The sequence below is a fragment of the Sycon ciliatum genome, chromosome 1, assembly GCF_964019385.1.
Source record: "Sycon ciliatum chromosome 1, ocSycCili1.1, whole genome shotgun sequence".
Classification (NCBI taxonomy): Eukaryota; Metazoa; Porifera; class Calcarea; order Leucosolenida; family Sycettidae; genus Sycon; species Sycon ciliatum.
Window position 1 is genome coordinate 66,577,372 of NC_088643.1, and position 22,173 is coordinate 66,599,544.

The 22,173-nt window shown below is 46.9% G+C and overlaps 1 protein-coding gene across 2 annotated transcripts in view; it reads right to left on the reverse strand.

Moving 5' to 3' along the window:
- The window catches only part of LOC135804976 (ferric-chelate reductase 1-like), a 32,858-nt gene extending 12,934 nt beyond the window's left edge, over positions 1-19,924 (reverse strand). The window contains exons 1-10 of one of the 2 annotated variants that reach the window (XM_065318957.1): positions 19,814-19,924; positions 19,646-19,686; positions 14,894-15,092; positions 11,408-11,544; positions 9,359-9,450; positions 6,529-6,586; positions 3,873-3,941; positions 2,890-3,072; positions 1,406-1,513; positions 1,082-1,131 (exon numbers count right to left, since the gene is read on the reverse strand). In XM_065318957.1, coding sequence (XP_065175029.1) covers positions 1,082-1,131; positions 1,406-1,513; positions 2,890-3,072; positions 3,873-3,941; positions 6,529-6,586; positions 9,359-9,450; positions 11,408-11,544; positions 14,894-15,092; positions 19,646-19,663 — 914 coding nt within the window. In that variant the 5' untranslated portion in view covers positions 19,664-19,686; positions 19,814-19,924. The other variant, XM_065318956.1, reaches the window with a different exon arrangement.
- Between the last annotated feature and the right edge of the window lie 2,249 nt (positions 19,925-22,173).

Consider the following 22,173-nt stretch of genomic DNA (forward strand, 5'->3'; position numbering starts at 1 on the left):
ACTCGTGGGGGAGGGATGGCTGAGCCGAAAATCTTGGAAATTTAGAGCCCAAATCAGTGGATTTTATTGATTCACAGGGTACTTGGGGCAAATAGTGGTACGGCCAATACCGTAGTGACCGTACCATGTGCGACGCCCCTGGGTACTGTATTCTGACATAATTATGTTATACCTAAAATTTCAATAGGTGCACAAATACTGACATGCACATCATCCAATACAGTAGAGTCGTACGCCCAAGAACGCGGTTTCAGAGGGCCAGCCTAGCAAAGTTCTTATTTTTCAGCGCCCCAGGCTACGTTCTTATTTCGCGTTCTTACGCGTCCAACATGACCCGTGACGCTCATGTACAATGCACTTTGCGCTACATGTACCGGTTGTACACTTTACATGCACGTGTAGTATGTAGCGCTGCACTGGGTGATATTTTCGCGAGGACCCGATAATATTTTGTGGTTGCGGACTTGTTTTTCGTGTACTCGGACAAGATCATGAAGGTGCAATCCGCTTGCAAAACAAACCGGTGCTCAGATATCACGTCTCTTTCTGTCTCTCCTTTTCAGAAGATTGCATTGTAGTTATTAGCTCTTAAATCCACGCTGGGGCGTTCTTAGATTTCCAGCCTGGACGTTCTTGGGCGCCACGTTCTTGGGCGTACGATTCTACTGTAGGGAACTGCTTCTCTGTACCTTTCTATTCACCTAACATGCTCTTTTGGCCCTCATACCTAAATTTTTGAGCACCTGAAATTTCTGAAATTTGGGTATTCAGTAGTGTGAGGGAATGGACAGGGAGAAAGTTGCATGAAAAACTAGACTGTCAACACCAGGACTTGAACCAGGGACCAATAAGCCAGGGTGTAGCAGTCAACCAAGCCGAGGCTGTTCAACATTTTCTTCAAACTTCGAAACTCACACTTCATCTGGAACTACAGAGCGTGATGGGACGTAGCCCCCCGCTTCACCCACACAATACCAATCATGATACCAACCCCATGGACAGCACTAGCCTCTACCCATCCCTTGTGTGTATGTGTGTGTGTGCGCACGCGCGTGCGCGCGCATGTGATTTTTGAACTGACCGGCAAGAGATAACGCCATCGACCAGAGTTGCTTCCTCGTTTTTGAGGCCCTGCAGACGTACCCAATGACACAATCCAAAAAGAAAACAATGAGCGGACACGCTACTGGCGTTGTAAAGCACCATTGTATTCATTGGCCCTGGCATTGTACTCCCTTGACACATTTGACATGCACAACTTTTTTTATTAAACAGGAAAAAACTTGTTTCTGCGTTGGCACAAAATGTGCATAGTCATGCAAATTGCTTGCATACGGTGACACTCCTGTCTATGCCATGAACACGGCCAGTGGCCACACATCTGCAGCAGAACGTGGAGACGCACCTCGTTGAGGGCGGCATTGAACAGGTTGGCATAGCCGCTGTTGAAGAGGTTCTTGGCGTAGACACGGCCGACAGCGTCATGCTGACAGGCAAACACATCATCATCACCCTGCATGCAACAAAGAACCACAGCAGCGCACGAACACAAAATAGTGATAACGAGGCTCAAGTGAACAAAACATCAAGGCTCGCGTCAGAGTCAACCAGACTGAGTTTTCCGCAGCCGTAGGAGAGCAGCCAGCCTCAAGGATCAAGGCACAGATGCTGCTCCTAAAGCGATGGGATGTACTTGTACAAGTAAAAAAAAGAGATCAGACCTACCACAAATGAGGTTAAAATAAGATGAAACAAAATCCTAGTGTGAGTGCTTGCTACTGCATTTGGGCCCAATTTCCCAAAAAAAATCACGGGGGGGGGGGGGGGAGAGAGCCCCGGACGCCTCCCCGCCTCTTCATGGCTGCACCAATTTGGAATACCAATACTCAAACTAGTGCCGGTATTATACATTTCGCATGTCGGCATATCGTAAGAATTTTTTTAAATAACAAGCATCCCCCCACCTCACAACAGAGCAACCGAGTTTTGGATTAAGCTGGGAGTGCCGATTCGAGCAACTGGTATGATGGCTCTGCTTGGAGCCGCTAGCTGGCTCGCAGCTGAGCCAGCAAATGACTCCGCTTGGAGCCGCCGAATGACTCCGCATGGAGCCGGCAAACAACTCCGCATGGAGCCGGCAAACAACTCCGCATGGAGCCGGCGAATGACTCCGCATGGAGCCGGCGAATGACTTCGCATGGAGCTACCGAATGACTCCGCATGGAGCCGCCAAATGACTCCGCATGGAGCCGCCGAATGACTCCGTATGGATCCGCCAAAGACTCCGCATGGAGCCGCCAATGACTCTGAGTAGAGCCGCCAAATGCTAAGTATATAGAGAGAATATATTCTCATGGATTATACAGATACCGTCATGTGTGCACCAGAAACATGAGTTGAGCTAATGGGTGGGAAGGAAATTGTTTTGGGAACACATGTTCCGCAGGTTGCACGCTCGAAAGTCCAAACAACAATGACATGCAAGAGACATTGTACAGGATTTTGAAGGGTGCGTGCCCACGTGACTCGTGCATGCGCGCAGGTCGGGCCAGCTCGCTGGGCTGGCTGCTAACTCGCGTTAGCATGCCAACGCTCATTATGCATGTGACATTACCAGTGTCATTCACACTCTAGTGAGATAACGCCCCTCCTTTGCATTGGCTTCTGCCATTGGACGGTGAAATAAAATTAAAATTAAAATTAAAAAGACTGATTCTCTGGAATATTCCATGTATATGAATGGGGGGGGGAGGCTCAGGATACAAACAGGTTCGCATACAAGTATTTCTAGATTTTTAACACGCCGGTTGCCCCCCCCCCCCCCCCCAACACACGCACACACCGTGGCACAACACACCTCACGCATGAACCTGCCTACTTTCAACTCACCATCTTTGTGTCTTTGCTGAAGCCGACTGCCACATACCCACCCGCCTTGGCGGACAGCTCAATCTCGACAATACTGCCGTTAATCACTCTGCTGGTGAAGATATAGTTACAATCACTGGCGGACGTGCAGCCCTCTGGAGTACGGCGGCAACCCTTGGTCTTTCCACAACTGCTGAGATCAATCTTCGAAACAGCACAAGCAACAGCAACAGCAAGTTTGGTGATGCTCAATTGCTTATAATATTGGCGCAGCGCATAAGATGTTAGAAAGTGCTAGCTAGAGCAATGCTGCATTGTAGTGAACATGTCCCAGACTTGCCATTATACTGTTGAATGAAAGCACTGGAAGGGAGCAACATGGTACTCGTACCATGGGGAAGGGTGGACTGCCGCTGTGCACAGTACTGGAGAGTGGCTACACGCGATGATGCGTGTTTCGCCCACAATATGTACAGATACGAGCTCTGCTGCACACCGACCGTCACAACAGAGCAGCGGCATCTTTGGTGGCAGAACCCGGAACCTGGGAATGCATGCATATAGGCGTGCCCCCGACGTCACCACTCACTCTTGCAGCAGTAGTGTCCGTACCTACATGTACATCAAGAGAACATGGAGCCCAGGGTGTGCAGCTTGTGACTATTTCTGCATGGGTGTCTGTCATGGCAAAATTCCACGACTACATCCTAGTTGGTGCAGATAGGCGGCGGGACGTGGCGTAGTGCGTACAACTGAGTGGCAGTTGTGCAGAACGAGACCTGCTTGAATCCTGCGTGTACGCACTACATCAGTAAAACGGCGTAATCCTGGAATTTCGCCGTGACAGCAACCCACCCGAGCTGCACACTCCGTGGGTTTCATGTACTCTTGGTTACATGTGTACACATGCGCTGCGTGAGCGACACGTGAACTCCAACCCACGGTCTAACCAGGAAAGTTCTTTACGATGTGTTTACACATATTCTGGATTTGGATCAGCCTACCTGGAGTGCATTCGTTGGCTGTGTGCTAACAGCTGGTCCACCGGTGGGGGCAGGAGTTGAACCGGCACGCTACAAACAACAAGAACAAGAACAAGAGCACCATCACCACCACCACCACCAACAACACACACAGATGGCACAGCATGACAGGGAAATACCCAAAATACACATACCGTATGTCCGCACCTTTAAAGCCAGGGCGGTATATTCGATTATAAAGCCAGTCTCAGTTATAAAGCCATAAGCTTCATAAATGAAATGACATTTGAAGTATGTTCTGTAAAAATGGAGGAATAAGTACTGTGCTTGCAAACTTACAGACCAGCAGGAAGGGTGAACAATTGGATTTAGATTAAAATTTCTGTGTGGACTTTGACTTTTATGGCATGGCGTAGTGGGTGAGTCATTTTGCATCTAAAATATCTAGGAAAGCAGCGGTGTTTCGAATATAAGGCCATGGCTTTAAAGGCGCTGACATACGGTAACAAGAATGGTAGACCGGGGTGCTCAAAGCCCTACCACTTTGACAGCTAATTTATGCCGTGCTAAAGCTCAAACTAGCGATAACCAATCACTAACCGGAAACCTGCTTGTGGATGAAAGCTATATCATTGTCAAAGCTTGTTTCGAGGCCAGTGTTATGTTTCCACGAACTTGGATAGAATGACCCAGCACACATAAGGAAGTGCCTTATGTACAGATGACATGTTAGCGCTACCGACTACATACTAGCGCTAGCTAACTGAGTGTGCCAATGGTACTAATAATGTAATACAATTGATCCATGTACAGTTGAACATCGATTATCCGACCACCTCTGGGCAGACGACTGTCAGGCGGTGTTCAGATAAGGCAAATGTTCCGGATAAGAAAAAACTGTCACTCACACACTTTCAGTGGTTATTACTAGCCGCACGACCTTTTTACTTTTTACTTTTCAAAATTTTCGTATTTTTTGAATGGCTCACTACATGCACAGTGCGTACTCTACGGCACGTGCGCCCAAAAAAACTGTTACGGATAATCGAATGGTCGGATAGTCGATGTGCGGATAATCGATGTTCAACTGTACTCTGAAGTACATACAATATCACACCAGCCAGGCTCGATTAAACCAAGCCACCTTTCGATCCTATCTGTTTCTCTAAAGAGTGCTGATTCATTATGTCAAATTTTGGTGTCGCAGAGGGTGCTCTGATTGCTAGGACGTGACTCGACGGATCCACCAAAATGATACATTTGGCATATGCCTCCACCAATTTACTTTGCACAAAAGCGTCGCATGGTGGCAGAGCGCAGGCTGTTTTTACACGGGTCCGTGAAGAAGCAGCTGCGGTGCGAAACTATTTTCAGGTTCCAAAGAAAAGCAGCATCTTTTACTGTAAGACATGTATATATAACGAGGAAACAAATCTAACGTTTTAACGGATGACATTTCTTCGTTATAATAAGATCCGTTGAGGCCGTACTGCTTCATATATGCTGTGTGTGGATATGGCAGAATACTGCAAGATCGTTAAACATATCTTCTCGTTAACCTATGAATTTCGGACGATCGTTAAATTTGCGACTCGTTATAATAACATGTCTTACAGTACATACAATCAACATGGCTATGGAAAATTCGGACAAGACGAACTCACAGGTACATGCAAAACAATCCAGAAATCCAGAGTCCCAATTGGCCAAAGTGTGGCTAACATGAGAAGACTTTAGGATCGGCAGTCACATCTGACATGGGCACAGCATGTTTGAACATAGTCCAGCTCTACTTAGCAGTTTAGGCATGTTTTGCAAGATCCAGGTTATGTGTACTTGTAGTCTATACGTACTCCACCCTCAAAGCATTGCTGCAGATACACCTTCAATGTACACGAAACGCTTTGCAATACTCTCAAACATAACATGTCAACACCTAAATGGAAAGTTTTGTGAATGCTCTCCAATCGGTAAAAAATCGTAAATGAAGTCTCATATCTGTATCTGCACAAATTTCACATAGAGACAAGCGTAAACGCAATCAAGGATACGTGTTGCATGCATACGTCATGGAGCGGCGGATACATGCACTAATTGGTCGGCTGCCAACTTGCCATGGCAGTGGATGTGTGTGTGTGTGTGTGTGTGTGTGTGTGTGTGTGTGTGTGTGTGTGTGTGTGTGTGTGTGTGTGTGTGTGTGAAAACAGAGCTCATGGACAGGCTCTGTGTAGGCGCAGATGACCGCAATGCCGACAGTCTGTAGGGGTGCGGGTGGGGTGGTGTCGTCACAAACAGATACATCTGGCTGATCGCCTCCGTGTGCACGCTCAGTCTCAGCAGTCATGCACTGCGTATTTCCTTGCGTGTGGGGTCCAGTCGGCTTTGCAACATAGAGTGCAACTACAGCATACACTCTCAAGTGACTCCACTTCTCACACTCAAGGTGGCATTCAAGGAAACAGTTCGATTTACTTCAGCATAGCCCGTGATTGTTCAAATGCTATCTTTTCGTTTGATTCAGCAAAAGGAATGTGATAATATTTACATGCCCCACATAAATTTTCCTGATTTTCAGATAAGAGGAACCTCATGCAAGACAAGCGTCTTCTCCAGTCCTGACTGGACATTAGCTAGCTACATTGTACATTGTACATAACAACTCTGTCAACATCCTTACCACTATGTCACTTGATTCAATATGGAACCAATGCATTTTCGATGCGACAACGGCACAGCTGTTGTCATCAGACAAAAAACGGGTAAAAGAACCAAAAAAGAAAACATTTGCATCAGTATTTAAACAATCGACGAGGAGACAATAGTCGTAAAATGGCAATAAATAAGATAAATTGTGCACTCATAACAACAGCAAAAATGAAGAAAGTCAAGTTCCATAACGTTTTCTTGTGACTGTCATCAGTGGAACGCCGTCACATAAAAATGTAATAACTAAAACACACACTTATATACATGTAGCTAATATGGTTTCAGGTAGAAATACAGCAGCTAACAAGTACAAAAAGCGAAGTCTGCACCTTTGCAATGTGTGAATATAGTGTATACATGTGAGAAAGGTAGTGGCAGATGAATGTGATACATATTAGCTACATGTATATAAGTGTGTGTTTTAGTTATTACATTTTTATGTGACGGCGTTCCACTGATGACAGTCACAAGAAAACGTTATGGAACTTGACTTTCTTCATTTTTGCTGTTGTTATGAGTGCACAATTTATCTTATTTATTGCCATTTGCATCAGTGACGAAGATTAAAGGGGAAGTAAAGCCTAAAATCAAATGTTCACCAGTTGTAGTCTTCGGGGTGCTGGGTCGAATGGTCTTGGTCCGAGGAAGCTGAGGTGCTCCGTTCCTCCTTTATTCCCAATCGAACTCGCGCACTTCCACCGAAACTGGGTGACTGTGCCCTACTAGATGGGGATTTGTATGGAAAAAATGTCACTAAAAACGGCATTTCGTTCTTATAAAAGAACGGATGAATGTGAACGGCCTATATGTTGCAGTCTTTTGGACGATGAGTCAACTGGTTTTGGTCCGAGAAGGCTGCGATGCAGCGTATATGTGTGTGTGTGTGTGTGTGTGTGTATAAGCAAGCGCGCGCGCGCGCGCGTGTGTGTGTGTGTGTGTGTGTGTGTGTGTGTGTGTGTGTGTGTGTGTGTGTGTGTGTGTGTGTGTGTGTGTAGGGTCCATCAGCAGACCGCTGTTGTTGATGTTGAGTATGCGGACGATGCAAACTTTGTAGTTGGTTCGCGGGAGCATGCTGTGTTGGCCTTGACGGCGTTCCAGGATGTTTCTGCTGAATTTGGCCTCACTGTGAGTATACCCAAGACCAAGTTTATGGTGGCTGGTGTTGGTGTTACTTCAGTTGACACTGCTGGCATTCCGCTTCATGGACAGGTGGTGGAAAATGTTTCCTCCTTCGTTTATCTGGGTTCTGTCATCACTCCGGATGCGCGTTCTGCAGGAGACGTTTCGAGGCGTTTGTCACTCGCCTCGCGTGCCTTTGGATCGCTCCAGGATGTGTTTGCTAATCGTGATCTTTCACTCCATGTGAAGCGCCGATTGTATAACGCCTGTGTGATGACAGTGCTACTGTATGCTTCGGAGTGCTGGTGCCCTTTGCAGGGTGACCTCCGGCGCCTCGATAGTTTCCACCACCAATGCATCCGTAGCATCTTGTGTGTTTCGCGAACACAACAGTGGGAGGAACGCATCACCAATGAGCAGCTCCGAGAGATGTGGGGTGATCCATCGCTATTGTCCTCCCGGCTTCGGAAGCGGAGGCTTGAATGGCTTGGCCATGTGGCCCGCATGTCGGATGTTCGTGTGCCCAAGCAGCTGTTGTTTGGCTTCCTACCGTCGCCTCGGCCTGCGTGTGGTCCCCGTCGTCGCTGGAGGGATGTGATTTCGGCTGATCTTCGGCACATCGGCATTGAACATCTAGCTTGGTATGGGATTGCTCAGGATCGATCTGCCTGGCGGGTGTCTGCCGTTGGGCCGAGCCTCGGCGGTCCTTCCCATGACCAATCTCAACGGGTGGACTGTCTTATCTGCCACCGCTCGTTTCGTCGGCCAGGTGACAAAGCAAGACACAAGTGTAGCGCAGAACGAAGTCTCCCCATCCAGGAACAGTGTGGTGCTGTACAGTGTGGTACATGCAGGAGGTGGTTTCATTCTCGTGGTGGCTTGCGTGTACATCATTGTTTGCCCCTGGAACCATCGGAAGCGTCCGCGCCGGCATCACCTATTCCGCTCAACGTCCCAGCTTCTCTCTTGTGTGTGACATGAAATCGGCAATTCAAGCCAGTGCCTGGTTTCAGACGTCACAAGTGCGACCGTGGCCATCGGGCAACCAAGTCTGATAGAGCGTCGTATGGTGTTCGCTGTTCTCGCTGCAACCGTCAGTTCCGTCGACAGAGTGACCTGAGTCGTCATCTCCGTTTCTGCTCCTGACAATGACTCTGGCTCCTTTCGGAGTGGTGTGGCCCTTGTGGCAACCAAGCTACAGTAGTAGTAGTAGTAGTAGTAGTAGTAGTAGTAGTAGTAGTAGTAGTGTGTGTGTGTGTGTGTGTGTGTGGGTGTGTGTGTGTGTGTGTGTGTGTGTGTGTGATTCACTGGCCAGAAAAAGCCACTTCAATCAGCTGTGTGGTGGATACCAGGCTAAAAATCAGTGGCGGTCAATTCATCAGCCTTGCAAGCTGTTGAATGGTGAAATCCCAGCACAAGTTGCTATGTCTAACATAGCTGTTCGCTATCATCGCTTCCGCGCTGGGCAGGCCTGAGGTGTGTGTGTGTGTGTGTGTGTGTGTGTGTGTGTGTGTGTATGTCTGATGTGTGAGCGCACGCGCATGTGAGGAGGGAAGGGGTGGTGGCAAGATGATGATGAAGCAGCCACACAAAGATAACGACCATCACCTACATTTGGATGTCACAGCAGCAGCAGCAGCAGCAGCAGCAGTTTTCCACCAATTCTTTCAAACCAAACTTACTGTGCATGGACCCTGTCGGGAGTAGTTGCACTCGGTGTCCACGTAAAAGTAAGACTAGTTTTGTCATTGGAATTTCTGTGGGAAATGCCCGTCTACAGTAGCAACATGAACACGACAAAAAGTCGACCAGAGAACAGGTCACAATCAAGGCTGCATCGACATAATTATTGCCTTCATTGCTGTTTTATCTTTAACTAAGGGTAAGCAATGGACGTGGGTATGAACTAACTTATGATGGCCAAGTTCACTGCAGGTCGAATAAGTGCGGGATTCTAGCCAGTTGCCTCATATGTGAGAAGCGTACTTTAAGTTAAAAATTGAAAATGGTCATTAAAGTTTTTTTAAATCAGGGCGTTTTCTTCGAGTATCATGTTTGGGCAATTTTAGATGGGTGGAATGGGTACCCTTTTGGTCAATACTACTCTGGAAACACGGTATTTCATTGTAGCCATTACGGCGCAAACGAAAAGGACTGTACTTTCCGGAGTTTAAGCCGCACTTTGAACACGCGTGATTCACACCCAAAAAAAGTCGGTGTGGCTTACACTATGATGGTCAACTGAAGCGTGAGCGCAGTACCGTGCTGTAGGTCACATAACTGGCAAAAATGCAACTCCGCACTGCGACGACGCAACTTGGCGCATGCGCACGGACACTGCACATTGGATCAGTGAAAGAGCATTTTTGATAACTGTTACCCGTCACTTTCTCTCTTGCTCAAGGTTGTTCCCTTTTTCATCTGACTTTCAAAGCTGAATCATGGCACCGTCGAAACGTAGCAGCTACGAGATGCGAAAAGTAAAACCGAAGCCGTCAGTTTGCGCAAGAAAAGAGGGATGCGGCTTATACACCGCTTATACAGGGTAGATGTCTGTGTTCAGTGGCAAAAATCTAGGTGCGGCTTATACTCCGGGAAATACGGTACCTTGGATAGTATAATATTCCATTCATAAAAAGATGAGCTCCGGTGAGCACCCGTATTTGGTGAATGTGGTGATTTTATCGTGCAGGGTGCAGTGCCGCGAAATTTGGAATTTGAAAAAGGATCCAGAAAAGGTACCTAAAATGTGGTTCAAACCGTACAATGTACTGTTGCAAGTGGAGTCAAACGGCCTGGATTTACCGTATTTTCCGGGGTGGTAGCCGCACTTTTGAAACGCCTAAGAAAACTCAAAAATCGCTCCTGCGGCTTAGGCTCCGAATATTTGGCCATGAATCAACCAATGATACCGGCATGCCATGAATAAAATGCATGTATGGTGTCATTCGACTACATGTACGTTTGATGTACTTTTCCTGCACAGAAATCTATCATTGCAGCTGTATGATGCTTCTATGTTGTCAGTTCAGAGTCAGGGACAAACAAAGAAACTTTTGTGGAACTTCAGTTTTGCTTCTCAACTTGCTAACCATTGATAAACGTCTTGTATGTACTAGTACCAAGAGTAGATAAACAGGAGTGTGCAACTCCGGATCTCTCCTGCACAATCTGCAGATACCCCCGCCCCCGCCGGAATTTTTGTTGACGTCACCTTTTTTCAGAAGAACGCGCATTTTGCCGCAGAGCAGTGTGAGAGCACGTGCTGGGCACCGACCTTGGAGTGTAAAGCCGGCCAAGACCACGAGGGAAAACTTTCCGAAAGACTCGCAGCGCGTGCGTCGTCGAAAAAATTACGTCAACAAAAAATTCCGCCGTGGGCCTACCCATCCGCGAGTTGCACACTCTTGTTTATCTACTCTTGCTAGTACCCATTAAATTTGGATGGCCAAAAATTCAAAATCTGACTTGCGGCTTATACTCCAAATGTCAAAAAAGATACGAAGTTTGGGCGATTCACATTCGCGAATGTGCGATGGTCGCGAAAATAGCGACATATAATCTCTAGCGAAAGTTTCTCACTTTACAGGAATTGAAATTCAGTCCGGACAGCCCTGGATGCGGAAAATGTACACTCGGGGAGGGGGCGGGGAGTAATATTGATAGCACTTAACACAAGCCAGTGTAACAGGTCTAGGGGGGGGGGGGGGGGGTAAAGTCAGCTCACGTACGTTCGGCACACCTCCGCATGTTAACACCTGGCTGATATCAGCTTCTGCCACATTTACGGAGGCTATGCTTCGTTCTTGTTCATCGTGCATCTGGCAGAGAAAGCCTTTGAACGGCATCTGACCCCAGCTCAGTGTAACTGTATAGCATAAAGGAAAAAGAGGCAAAGAACAATCACATTGCAACCAGCAGATAAAGGTCGAGAGGATCCGGAAACAAGACCTTAGAACTGAATTTCTTGCTACTACAGTCCATTTCAAAACTATAGACGCGTACCTAGGCAAAAACCGTTATGCCAGCATCTATACCACATAAAATCTGTGATCACTTTGTGCATAAATTTTTCCAAATTGGGCGTCTGTTATCCAATCCTTTAGAAACTATATGAGAGTAATTGTGGAGCGATCCTGAGCAATATTCCGAAAACTATTCTCAAAAAGTTCCAGCCAAATTTGAAATATTTCAAAAACCCTACGCGTCTATAGTTTTGAAATGCACTGTAATGTAGTACCTATCTACAGGTCTTTGTTTGAAGAAAAGAACTTGCTTCACACTTTTCACAAGCAATATTTTCGAAAAATTTCAACGCGTCCTTTAGATACCTTCACATCAGGTGGAGTAGAGGAACAGAAGAAACCGAACAGGCACAAAGAATCATATACAGCAGTGGAGTGATAAAAACAGCGCAAAGAAGAGTAGCCAGAAACAACATGAAAAATGCACCACCTCACAAACATAGGCTCACACACATAGCCACACATAGCCACACATAGCCACACACACACACGCACACACACACACATACACACACACACATACACACACACACACACACACACACACACACACACACACACACACACACACACACACACACACCTACACCTACAGAATACTTGAAATACTGCCATTAACACATGCAGTAAACCACGCTTATCAATTATTCAGTGATCGACTAACTGGAAGATCTTCGCAGAATTTTTTTGGCTGTATAACCTTAGCCTTGCCAGTTGAGCATTTGCATTCCTCGGCAAGGTGTGAACAGTGTTCCTTGATCATCGATCCTTGAAATGCGTGCGCGCGCGCGTGTGTGTGTGTGTGCAACATTGTACACTGCATTCATCGGCAACTTAAATGGTGTCATTAAGAGTACTACAGTAAAACCTGATTTAAGCGACCATCCCACGGTGCAAGGAAAAGCGGTCGTTAAGTCTTTAGAACCAGGTCCCACACTGCCTGTGTAGAACTGTCTGTGCATGGAAAATGTAGGTTTGCAGCGTACGGCAAACCGTAGTTATCGCGGACAACCGAGCAGCAGGCAAAAGCCACGCGCGTGGCTAGGCGCGCAACAATGGGGGTGTCTGGCATGCAATGGCGGGCAACCGTACTAGGGAAAGCCCAGGTTGCACCATGAGCACTAGTACGCCCACAGGCGAGACCACCCCATATTTGCATAAAGGTTGTAGTGCTAGTATTGATGCAAGGATTACTGCAGACAGGGCTCATGCATGCTGCCTAGTCTCTATATTAGGAAGCAGGTCCTTTCGTGGCACGAAAGGGCTCCAGCTGCAGCGCGCGTACTAAGTCTCAGCCAAGCGGCAAGGCATAATACTAACCGAGCATGCAAAATAAAACTGCAACAAGGCGGTACGGGGAAAGGACTAGTACAGTGCCAGGCAGAGACAGGAGGCGGTATGGCGGAGAAATGCATATCACGTATGGAAAAGGCGAAGTCCCCGGCGGCCATCGGACCCACGATAACAGACACCACCATGCTTATATGGAAATAAGGCGCGAGAGCTCACCAGGTAAGGTGGGCCGCGGGCAGGAAGACAGAAAATAGAGGACCCAGCATGGGCCGTATAAGCGCGTGGCAAGCGCAAATGGTGTAAGACGTGCTCACGAAGGCCACCACGCGAGAGTGCGGCAGCATGGGCTAGTGCTGTGTACGAGAGTACGATGCCGGGGCAACGCAGGGCGGACCAAGCTGTGGTGGTGCTACACAGCCTACAGGCACGAAGCACCTCAGCAGTTGGAGGTGGCGATCGCAGTGTCATCATCAGTTCTGGCAGCTAGCAGTAGCAGATGGGCTTGATTTTTTCAATACTATCAACGAGGAGCAGCAGGCAACCCTCGTTTCAGAATGGTGATTGCATAATCACATGGCAAAACAACAAAAATGCAACCCCATTCTACAGTGCTATGATGTGTGTGTCTCGGGGGGAGGGGCGATAAACGGTCGTTAAGAGCAGGTGGTCGCTAAAACGAGAGGTCGCTTACACCAGGTTTTACTGTAGTACATAAACCAGAGTATGCAACTGTGCACATCAGATCTGAAACAGGGCAGTTCATGCGCTACGTCACCCTCATGAGGTCACCCAAGCCGCGACTTGCTTACAGCTCACAGTTTGTGTTTCACAGCCCGGAAATCAGCCAAGTTTGCATGGTTTTAGACGTCCTGTTTCAGGGTTTGGGGTTTTCTGGGTGACTGGGAACACGAGGACTACGCTGTCAAGTAAATTCACCACGATGTCCGTATAAGAAAATGCCCGAAATCTGTACAAACTCAGTGATCTACACCACCGCGACTGGTTACGGAACTTTTCACCGTACACGTGACTTACCATGCCGTCAGAAATGACGTACTGCACGGATTACGCTGCCACAGGAACCACCCTGAGTTGCACACTCTGGTTTATGTACTCTTGGTGTCATCCTATTGACTAACATCATTGTTCTGACTCTACAATAATTAGGGCTGAAACAATTATACCAAATACTCGAGTACTCGCTCGGTTTTTTCAAAAATAATCGTACTCGGAATAAATCAGAGTACTCGTTCATACATGGTACATGCATTTACCACAGATATCTGCAGTTTCAGAGCAGCAGTAGGCAGATATTGATGTGCAGACTGTGTGGTGAACATTTGTTCACGAGTAGAGAGAGCCCAAATGACCCACCAACCAATATACCAGAGAAAAATGACTGCTACTCGCTTCGATCAGGGTTGGATCATGTGATTTTAAGGCCCTCGGTGTGCAATTTTTAGGTGATGAAGAATACTCGAATACTCGAATATTCGATCGGAGAAAATCAGAGTATTCGAACTCGGGATCTTAGTGCCAACTTTCATCTCTAACAATAATAGTCTACACTAGACTCTACAATAGTGCATATCATAAACATACACTAGTGTATGCATGAACCTGCACAAGAATTCTGTATGGACCTCTATCACTCCAAAAGACATTAAAAGGTACAAACTCCCCGGAATTTCAAATAATACAAGTAGGCATGGATAAGGAGTACCCATGAATTATATAGTGCCGATTGTTCATCAGCAAAACTTAGCAAGCGATCATGACAATACTGGATCAGCAATTCAACATCATACCGGTGTCTGAAAAATCTTCTCTACCCAACCCAGTCCCAAGCAGAAAAGAACTTGCCAATGTCTACCAGATAACAAAGGTTGAAACGCTCACCTCCATAGGTTTCCCCGTTGACATAAGTGGCTTGAGAGTTATTGAACTCCAAAACAATGCCTGCAGGCATAGTGGAATTGGAACCATGATTCGCGAAGCTTGGAGTTGGGCCACTGCAAGCCGATGCAACGTTTCCACTTGAGTATGCCACCGCCGACGATACAAGACAGCATAGCATGGCAGTGCTGCCAAGGAAAAGCTAGCAAGATGCAAACACAAACAAAGATGACACCAAGCTGCTGGCAAGGGAGCTGCGCAGAACACGTGACGGTGGACAAGCATACACTGGTGAATGCATGTACACGTGTTCACTCGGATGTTGTTATTGAACCACCCGGCGGATGACGCACCTAGCTCAGGGGCGTACATAGGGCGGTTCCCGGGATGCCCGGGAACCAGTAAAATAATTTCGATGTGGGTAGATCTACGGAGAATGTTTTGATCAAGGCCCAGCGTGCATGCATGCCTAGGCGGCGTATACGCGTAGTCGCCTGCAGTCTGCCTGACCGTCCGAGGACGGTGACAAGGCAAGGTGTAAAAGTGCTGCTGAGGCATTTTTGTGACACAGCGTAGATCTACTGAACTTACTGGGTGCAACGAATTCTCTACATAGATCTACGAGTTACAGCGATTCCTCGATCTCAGAGTCATTTCCTTTGCAGTTTGTTTCGACAAAGTTGGTTACGTTTTTGACAACGCTTTCGCTTTGTGGAAAAGAAAAATGAAGAGTCGACATCCAGAGGGCCAGCGCTCTATTCAGAGCTATTTTGAGCAGGAGGCAAAGCGTGTAGCCAGTGACGAAGGTCAAGCGATAGATGAGATTGTGGACGCACCTGACTTCCAAGTGGAGTCTGCAACGAGCAGCACAGAGGACGGAATCGTCGGCGAAGCTGTAGAGCGGCCGTTGTTGGAAGCTGCTGGATCATCCAAGACTTACTTCAGTGACATTGGAGTGTGTTGGAAAGGATATTCTGAAAGTGTACCTCCACGGTGGAATCCCTGATTCCTCCGAAATTTGCCATACATGGAAAAGATTTCCGTCATTGACAATCATTGTGCGCCACTAGCTGCACTGAAGGCGAAGGATTTCGTTTCCTGTGCGTGTCCAGACGGGTGGCAAACAGCGCCGCTTTCATTTATCCTGGTTGGAGGAGTTTCCCTGGGTAGTCTTTTGACCGGCGTTCCATGGTGGCTTCTGCTTGCCCTGTGTAATGTTTGCTCCAGGTGATTCGAAGTTTGGGCAGCTTTACCGCAGTCCTCCCGAGAATATAACCCGACTCAACACTGAGCGTGTGGATGTGCTTCAGCGACTCGTTTCACGGCATAACATGAAATCGTCCTGCTGAACAAAACATCCATAAAAAATGGCTTGGCAAAGTTCAGTCTTTTTGAATCAAATATGCGTAGCAGTGACATTATCCAGCAGTTTATGCAGAAACTCCATCGGATACGTATAAGAGCACTAGCCGTGTGGAATTATGTTGGTTGATCAGTTTGCATGGGAACCACTCCTAGAGGCGAGCGGTGTACGCCCCTGTAGCTGATATCCCCAGACTCTGGGTGGATTAGGAACTGATCACACTTATGGGTTCACAACGTGAAAAGTGGGCAAGGAGGCGAGGACAAGGTGCCAAAAAGAGTGATAGTATCAAGAGTACGTAACCAAAAAGTCATGTACTCTTGATTATGATACAGTAGTATCAAGGTATCCGTCTCGTGATCCAACTGAATTTATCCTGCCCATGGTGAAGGTAATACTTGATACTAGTGTGGATTGTTTAAAAATCAGAGATGATCTGATATAGGCTTCACTAGCACCATTACTAGCACCATTGTTCCTCTGTCTGTACGGTGTCAGTTTAAACTCTACATCTTACTGTATCGGGCACTGCATCAACTCGCTCCTGTTTTTCTTGCTGAATACTTTTACACCCGCTCTGATTCAACACACACTAATTCTTCCACTCGTTCTCAGACTACCTCATCTCTTACTCTACCCAAAGTCAAAATTCGTCATGGTCTATTTTCAGTTGGTTTCCTCAGCCCTGACCGCTGGAACGCGCTCCCTGCTGAGGCCCGTTTATGTTCTTCGTTGCACTTATTCCGTAAATCAGTACTTGCTTTCCTAGGGTACCCTGTAAAAAGGCCTTAGGCCTGCGGGGAGAGAGCAAAATTGTGCCAGAAGTAGCCCATTGGTCAACAGACATGCATACTATGAACACACACACACACACACACACACACACACACACACACACACACACACACACACACACACACACACACACACACACATATACACATATACACACACGAACACACACACACATACATACAAACACATATACATACATACACACACACACACACACACACACATCTCACAAGCAATGATGCATTGTGGTGTGAAGCGGGAATTGTATGTGAAGCGGAGAGCGGATACGCTGTATAACAGTGTACCTGTATCCGTTATCTCAAGCAAACGAGATTTCGGGTTGGTATTACACTGTCATAATCACAATCTCAAAGCCCCGATATGCAATCACTCTCACATTGGACACGCACGTTCACACATGTCCGTGCATGCGGGCGAATTCATATTTTCATAAATACGCGCGTAGAAAGCTAGGGTTGCGGGGTGGGGTGGGAGTGGGAGGATGGCTAGGCACAGCCACCTCAAGGTTACCAAAATCCCCATGTCGAGAGGCCTGTGGACATGCCATGTCCAGCAAGACAACCCAGGAGGTTCTTTTGCTCAGTGATGTGAGCAGCAAGAGCAGAAGATGTACACCACTGTGGATAGACCTTTCATGGTCGAAAAACAAGATGTTAGCATGAAGGCTTTTCTTTTCTCAGGCTATTGTGGAAGCAGCCTGTTATCTCACTTTAGCATGATAGACCGTGCAAAAGATGATTGTGTGAGTGCACATATGGTCCCTACAGTTCGTCGAAAGACGCTCTTGCTACTGTAGTCCATCAGCCAGTGGTGCCAAAGTGAGTCCCCTGTTGCACTTACAAATCGAACACCTGGAACTGACATCAATCGACAGCAAAAGCATCACTGAATCCAACCTGCCTACTTTCCCTGGCGAAACTCTTGCACTCCTTTTACAGTGCGCCTTGGAAGTTCGACAAATTTCTTCTTCTTCATCAGCCATTACGAGGTTTTCCATCCGTTTTATCAGGACATCCAATTCGTCTTCAGTGAAAAACGTGGAGTTTTGTCAACGTTTGGTGTGGTTTTCCGTGGCGATCGATCTAAAATCGCGAAATAAATCGCCGTCGATTTGAGCAGAGGTGAGTTGGCTTGGAGCACGTACAGATTCAAAAAATATGTGTACATGCGCACCGGGAAGAAGATGAAGATGCTCACCATTTTCAAAATTAATAACTAATTCAAAAAACTACATGACTATTGTCAAGAGTGGTCTCTTGCTATTGTACTGCTGTAGTTACTTGTTTGCAACTACAATGATATCAAGTAGATAAACAAGCGAGGTACAGAGGGATTGATGGCTGATCAAAGCCCAAGGGACCAGCCCAAGGGCTTTGATCAGTCATCAAGCCCGACTGTACCTCGCTTGAATATGCTTCAGACGATCCCCAACAATTTTTTGGATTTTGAATTCAATCGCTTTATTCTTTGGGTGATCTCGAGTGTGGTAGATAGTAGTACAACTGTAACTGTACTACTACCTGGTTGCAACATGTTCAAAGCAGCCTTGCCTTTATTTCAACTGCTTGCTGTCAGCATCCAGAGCCATGGCGTTTGCTAGTTGGTCGTAATGGAGAAGAGAACTGCAGGGCATTCACTCGATGTACAACATCCATCGCCGCAGATTCCTTACTTTTAGCTCTCCACGTTCCTTATTTTTCCAGGGATCAGGACCTTCCCGGGGTGATTCCATTCAGGGTAGAAGCGTAGATCACTTTTGCCAAACAGTAAAAACTACGCTTCAAACCTGCTTGACATGACTCGGGGTGCACACTTCGGAAACCCGAAGGTGGATGATGTTCAATACTAGCTCATTGTAATCTTCCTGAAGGTATGTATTCGGATGCTCAATTTAAATAGAACAGTGAAAGAGATGTGTAATGGAACAACACTCTACAAGTAGGCGAACAACAATTTTATTGTAATTTGAATCCAGGCACACGTGTAATACGGAAACTGCAATGGTTTACACTGCAAATCTTCTCGATTTGCAAGATTTTTCCCGTAATTCACAAAAATCTGAAACTGAGTGTGAGTTCATTCCTGAAACGCGCATGGCACTGATTGGAGATTGGGTTTAGGTCACAACAATGGCTGTCGATGAAATGCCAAAAATGGTCACTTTGTCGGCTTCCCCCTGCAGAGCGTGCAAGTCGTTTACTCTTTTTATTTGCGGATTCGGTGTACAGGGTACCTAAACTCCCCATTGAGGCCAAAATCAAGTATTCGATTTCTAAGTGCAACAGGGTGCTTGAATTTGACGACTTCTGAGTTCTTGGCTGATGGACTACTGTCATCAATTCCTTGACGCTGGTTCCGAAAATGGCGAGATGTACAATGTAGCTGGTGTATACACGTACATGTGCTTGTAACCGTAATTCGGCAGAGACTTGCGGTAACCGTTGAATTGCACACAAGAGAACACAAGAGGAGGAAGGGAGCGGCCCCGACCTCCGACTTGTATTTGGTGACGTTTTCATTACTACACCACTGTGTACAGAAACATGTCCCTCTCTTCTTTCCACAAAAGTTCTCACCTGCATAGAAAGCTTCATTTTGATGATGCCTCGACGAAAATCTACTCCCATCCGAATATCCGGGTGTTGATATCAGCAGCAGCACCAAACACCAACAACAAAATATAATTGTCAGAAACAACAAACCCTTCCTGAATTCATGAAGTGGGCCATGGGAAGCTAGCTTACGATATTTCGAAGTGTCAGGAAACAAACTGCCTGGCACCTGACCCGCGCCGCGACCTTACCGAGAAAGACGACCACGACTCGACTAGACTCGCGACTGCACGGCACGAGGTCAACAGTGCACCATGTACTAGTACTGCAGGCCGCCAGACTGCGCCAGTGCCTAGTGTCGTAGTGATCATGGTGATGGTCAAACTCAAAGATCAGAAGAACATCCAGAGTGTAGATCTACGCGTAGTCTACATACTACAACATAGTCATAGATGATGATCGTGCGCCCATAGATCTCCTACATAATATGCGCATACCGTGTCTCGTAGATCTACTTGCCATGCTATCAATAATGCCATGCCCCTCTTGTAGCTTTATCTCCCTCTGTTCTGAAGGGGTTGCGGTCGACCATGACCATGACTGTCGGCTACCGGTCGGGTACACCTCTGGATGTATTGCGTTTCTTGTGCAAGTACAAAAAGTAGTTGTGGCCTTCCCCTCGATAAAATAGCCTACAGCACAACTGCAGTGTGCGACCCATCAGCATTGGAGAAGTCCTACGCCGCATCATTGGAAAGGTAATTCTATCTGTCATCGGTAATGATGTTCAAAAGGCGGCTGGCTGTCTCCAGCTAGCTGTGTGTTGGACGGGAGAGTGGGATTGAAGCTGCGATGGATGCCTACTGATGCATGCTATAATGTGACAGGTTTTCACCAACAGCAGTGAGTGTGTGAGTGCCACGGTGTCCTTCGCACTAGTGCAACAATTGCCTTTATGGCCATATGGGTGTCTCCGCAATGTTCCACACCTGTGCCCAGTGCTAGCCCCGATCGCTACCATCACCCGGCCAGTCTGTTTGCCGGCGGGGAATCCATTCTCTCCAGCGAAGACACCACTCAGTCAGGGTGACCCAATCGCAATCCCCCCCCCCCCCCTCTCTTTTGCGGCACGCTAAGTTATACTCCCTCGAATCTCGTCTCAACTTGAGGCTTTTTATTTTTGTTTTCCGCTGTATTCATCAGCTTACAAGTCCTCTTCTTTCCTCAATGTTCACCCTCCAGTCGGCTGCTACTTGCACCGAGAGGCGCACTAGAGGGCAATCATTCTCTTCACTTTCTTTGCCCGCTGCTACCACTAGATATGGCATGTTCTCCATTTCTTTCCTTGGCGCTGATAGGTGGAATTCTCTGCCTGTCTCGTGTCGTCAGGTTGAGCATCTATCCGTTTTTGTTTCGCTCTGTAAAGAGCACTTAGGGTTCCCTGTAACAAGACGGCAACGTCTGTAGGGCCTTCCCTATCAAAATAATAAATTCTACTACTACTACTACTACTACTCTCTCTCTACTACTGCTCCATGCGCCACGCTTCCTCTAACACAAGTCTAATACATGCGGTTTCTCGTGACGATGGTGCACAAGCGTCGTAAGTTAGTTGTTGTTTGTTTATTTAGAGTCGAAGAATGCTGATGCCTCTGCGGCTAGTGGGAAGACGACGGGAGTTCGCAAATGGTAGAACAGTGGGACTGTCTGGTCGAGAAGGGCCTTCATTCGGCTATTTTCCCAACCCAGCCAAGTCCATATCCTTCTCCGATCAAGCCCAAGGGGGATGGTGTCACATGTCTGTACTGGCATTAGCCATCGCGCGGCATCGGTTCCACAGAGTAGATCTACTACATCAGAGGGCATGCATTACTATTACTTAGTGTCTAAACCGAACACGGATTCTTCGAACGAATAATCTATCGAATAGTGTTTAAACCGAACACGGATTCTTCGAACGAATAATCTATCGAATAATTTCGCCCTCCATCGAACGAATAATCTATATTCTATCATACGCATGATGGCATTTTTCAACACTTTTTCAGCACTTTTTAAGTAGTTTTTTAAAAATGTTTTTGCTGATTATCGGATTTTGTTATGTGGAGGTGCAAAACCGGTTAACCTGTACCGCCAAGAGTACATAACCCCCCAGAGTGTGCAATGCCTGATCTAGCTCTGCATAGGGTCTTGACTCTTGGTCGAAAGTGGTCAAAGACCGAAAATCACATTCACTGCATCCATGTTTCCCTCGTATGGAAAGAACAGAAGTAACACAAGATACCGATAGGAGATTAAAACTTGGAGGAGAAGAGATTGAGAAGAAATTCTGCGAGCAGATCTACGCAGTGCAAATATCAGTAGGGTCAGCACTGAGCATACCGTATTTTTCGGAGTATAGTGCGCACCTTTGTATCACGCGCAGGTGAGAAGGCATCTCTGCCTGTTCATTTGGTGAAGTAAAATAAACAACAACAACAACAACGCGCACCCCCAATCTTCATTGGGGGTGCGCACTTCAATCTTCATTGAAGTACATGTACATGCATTTC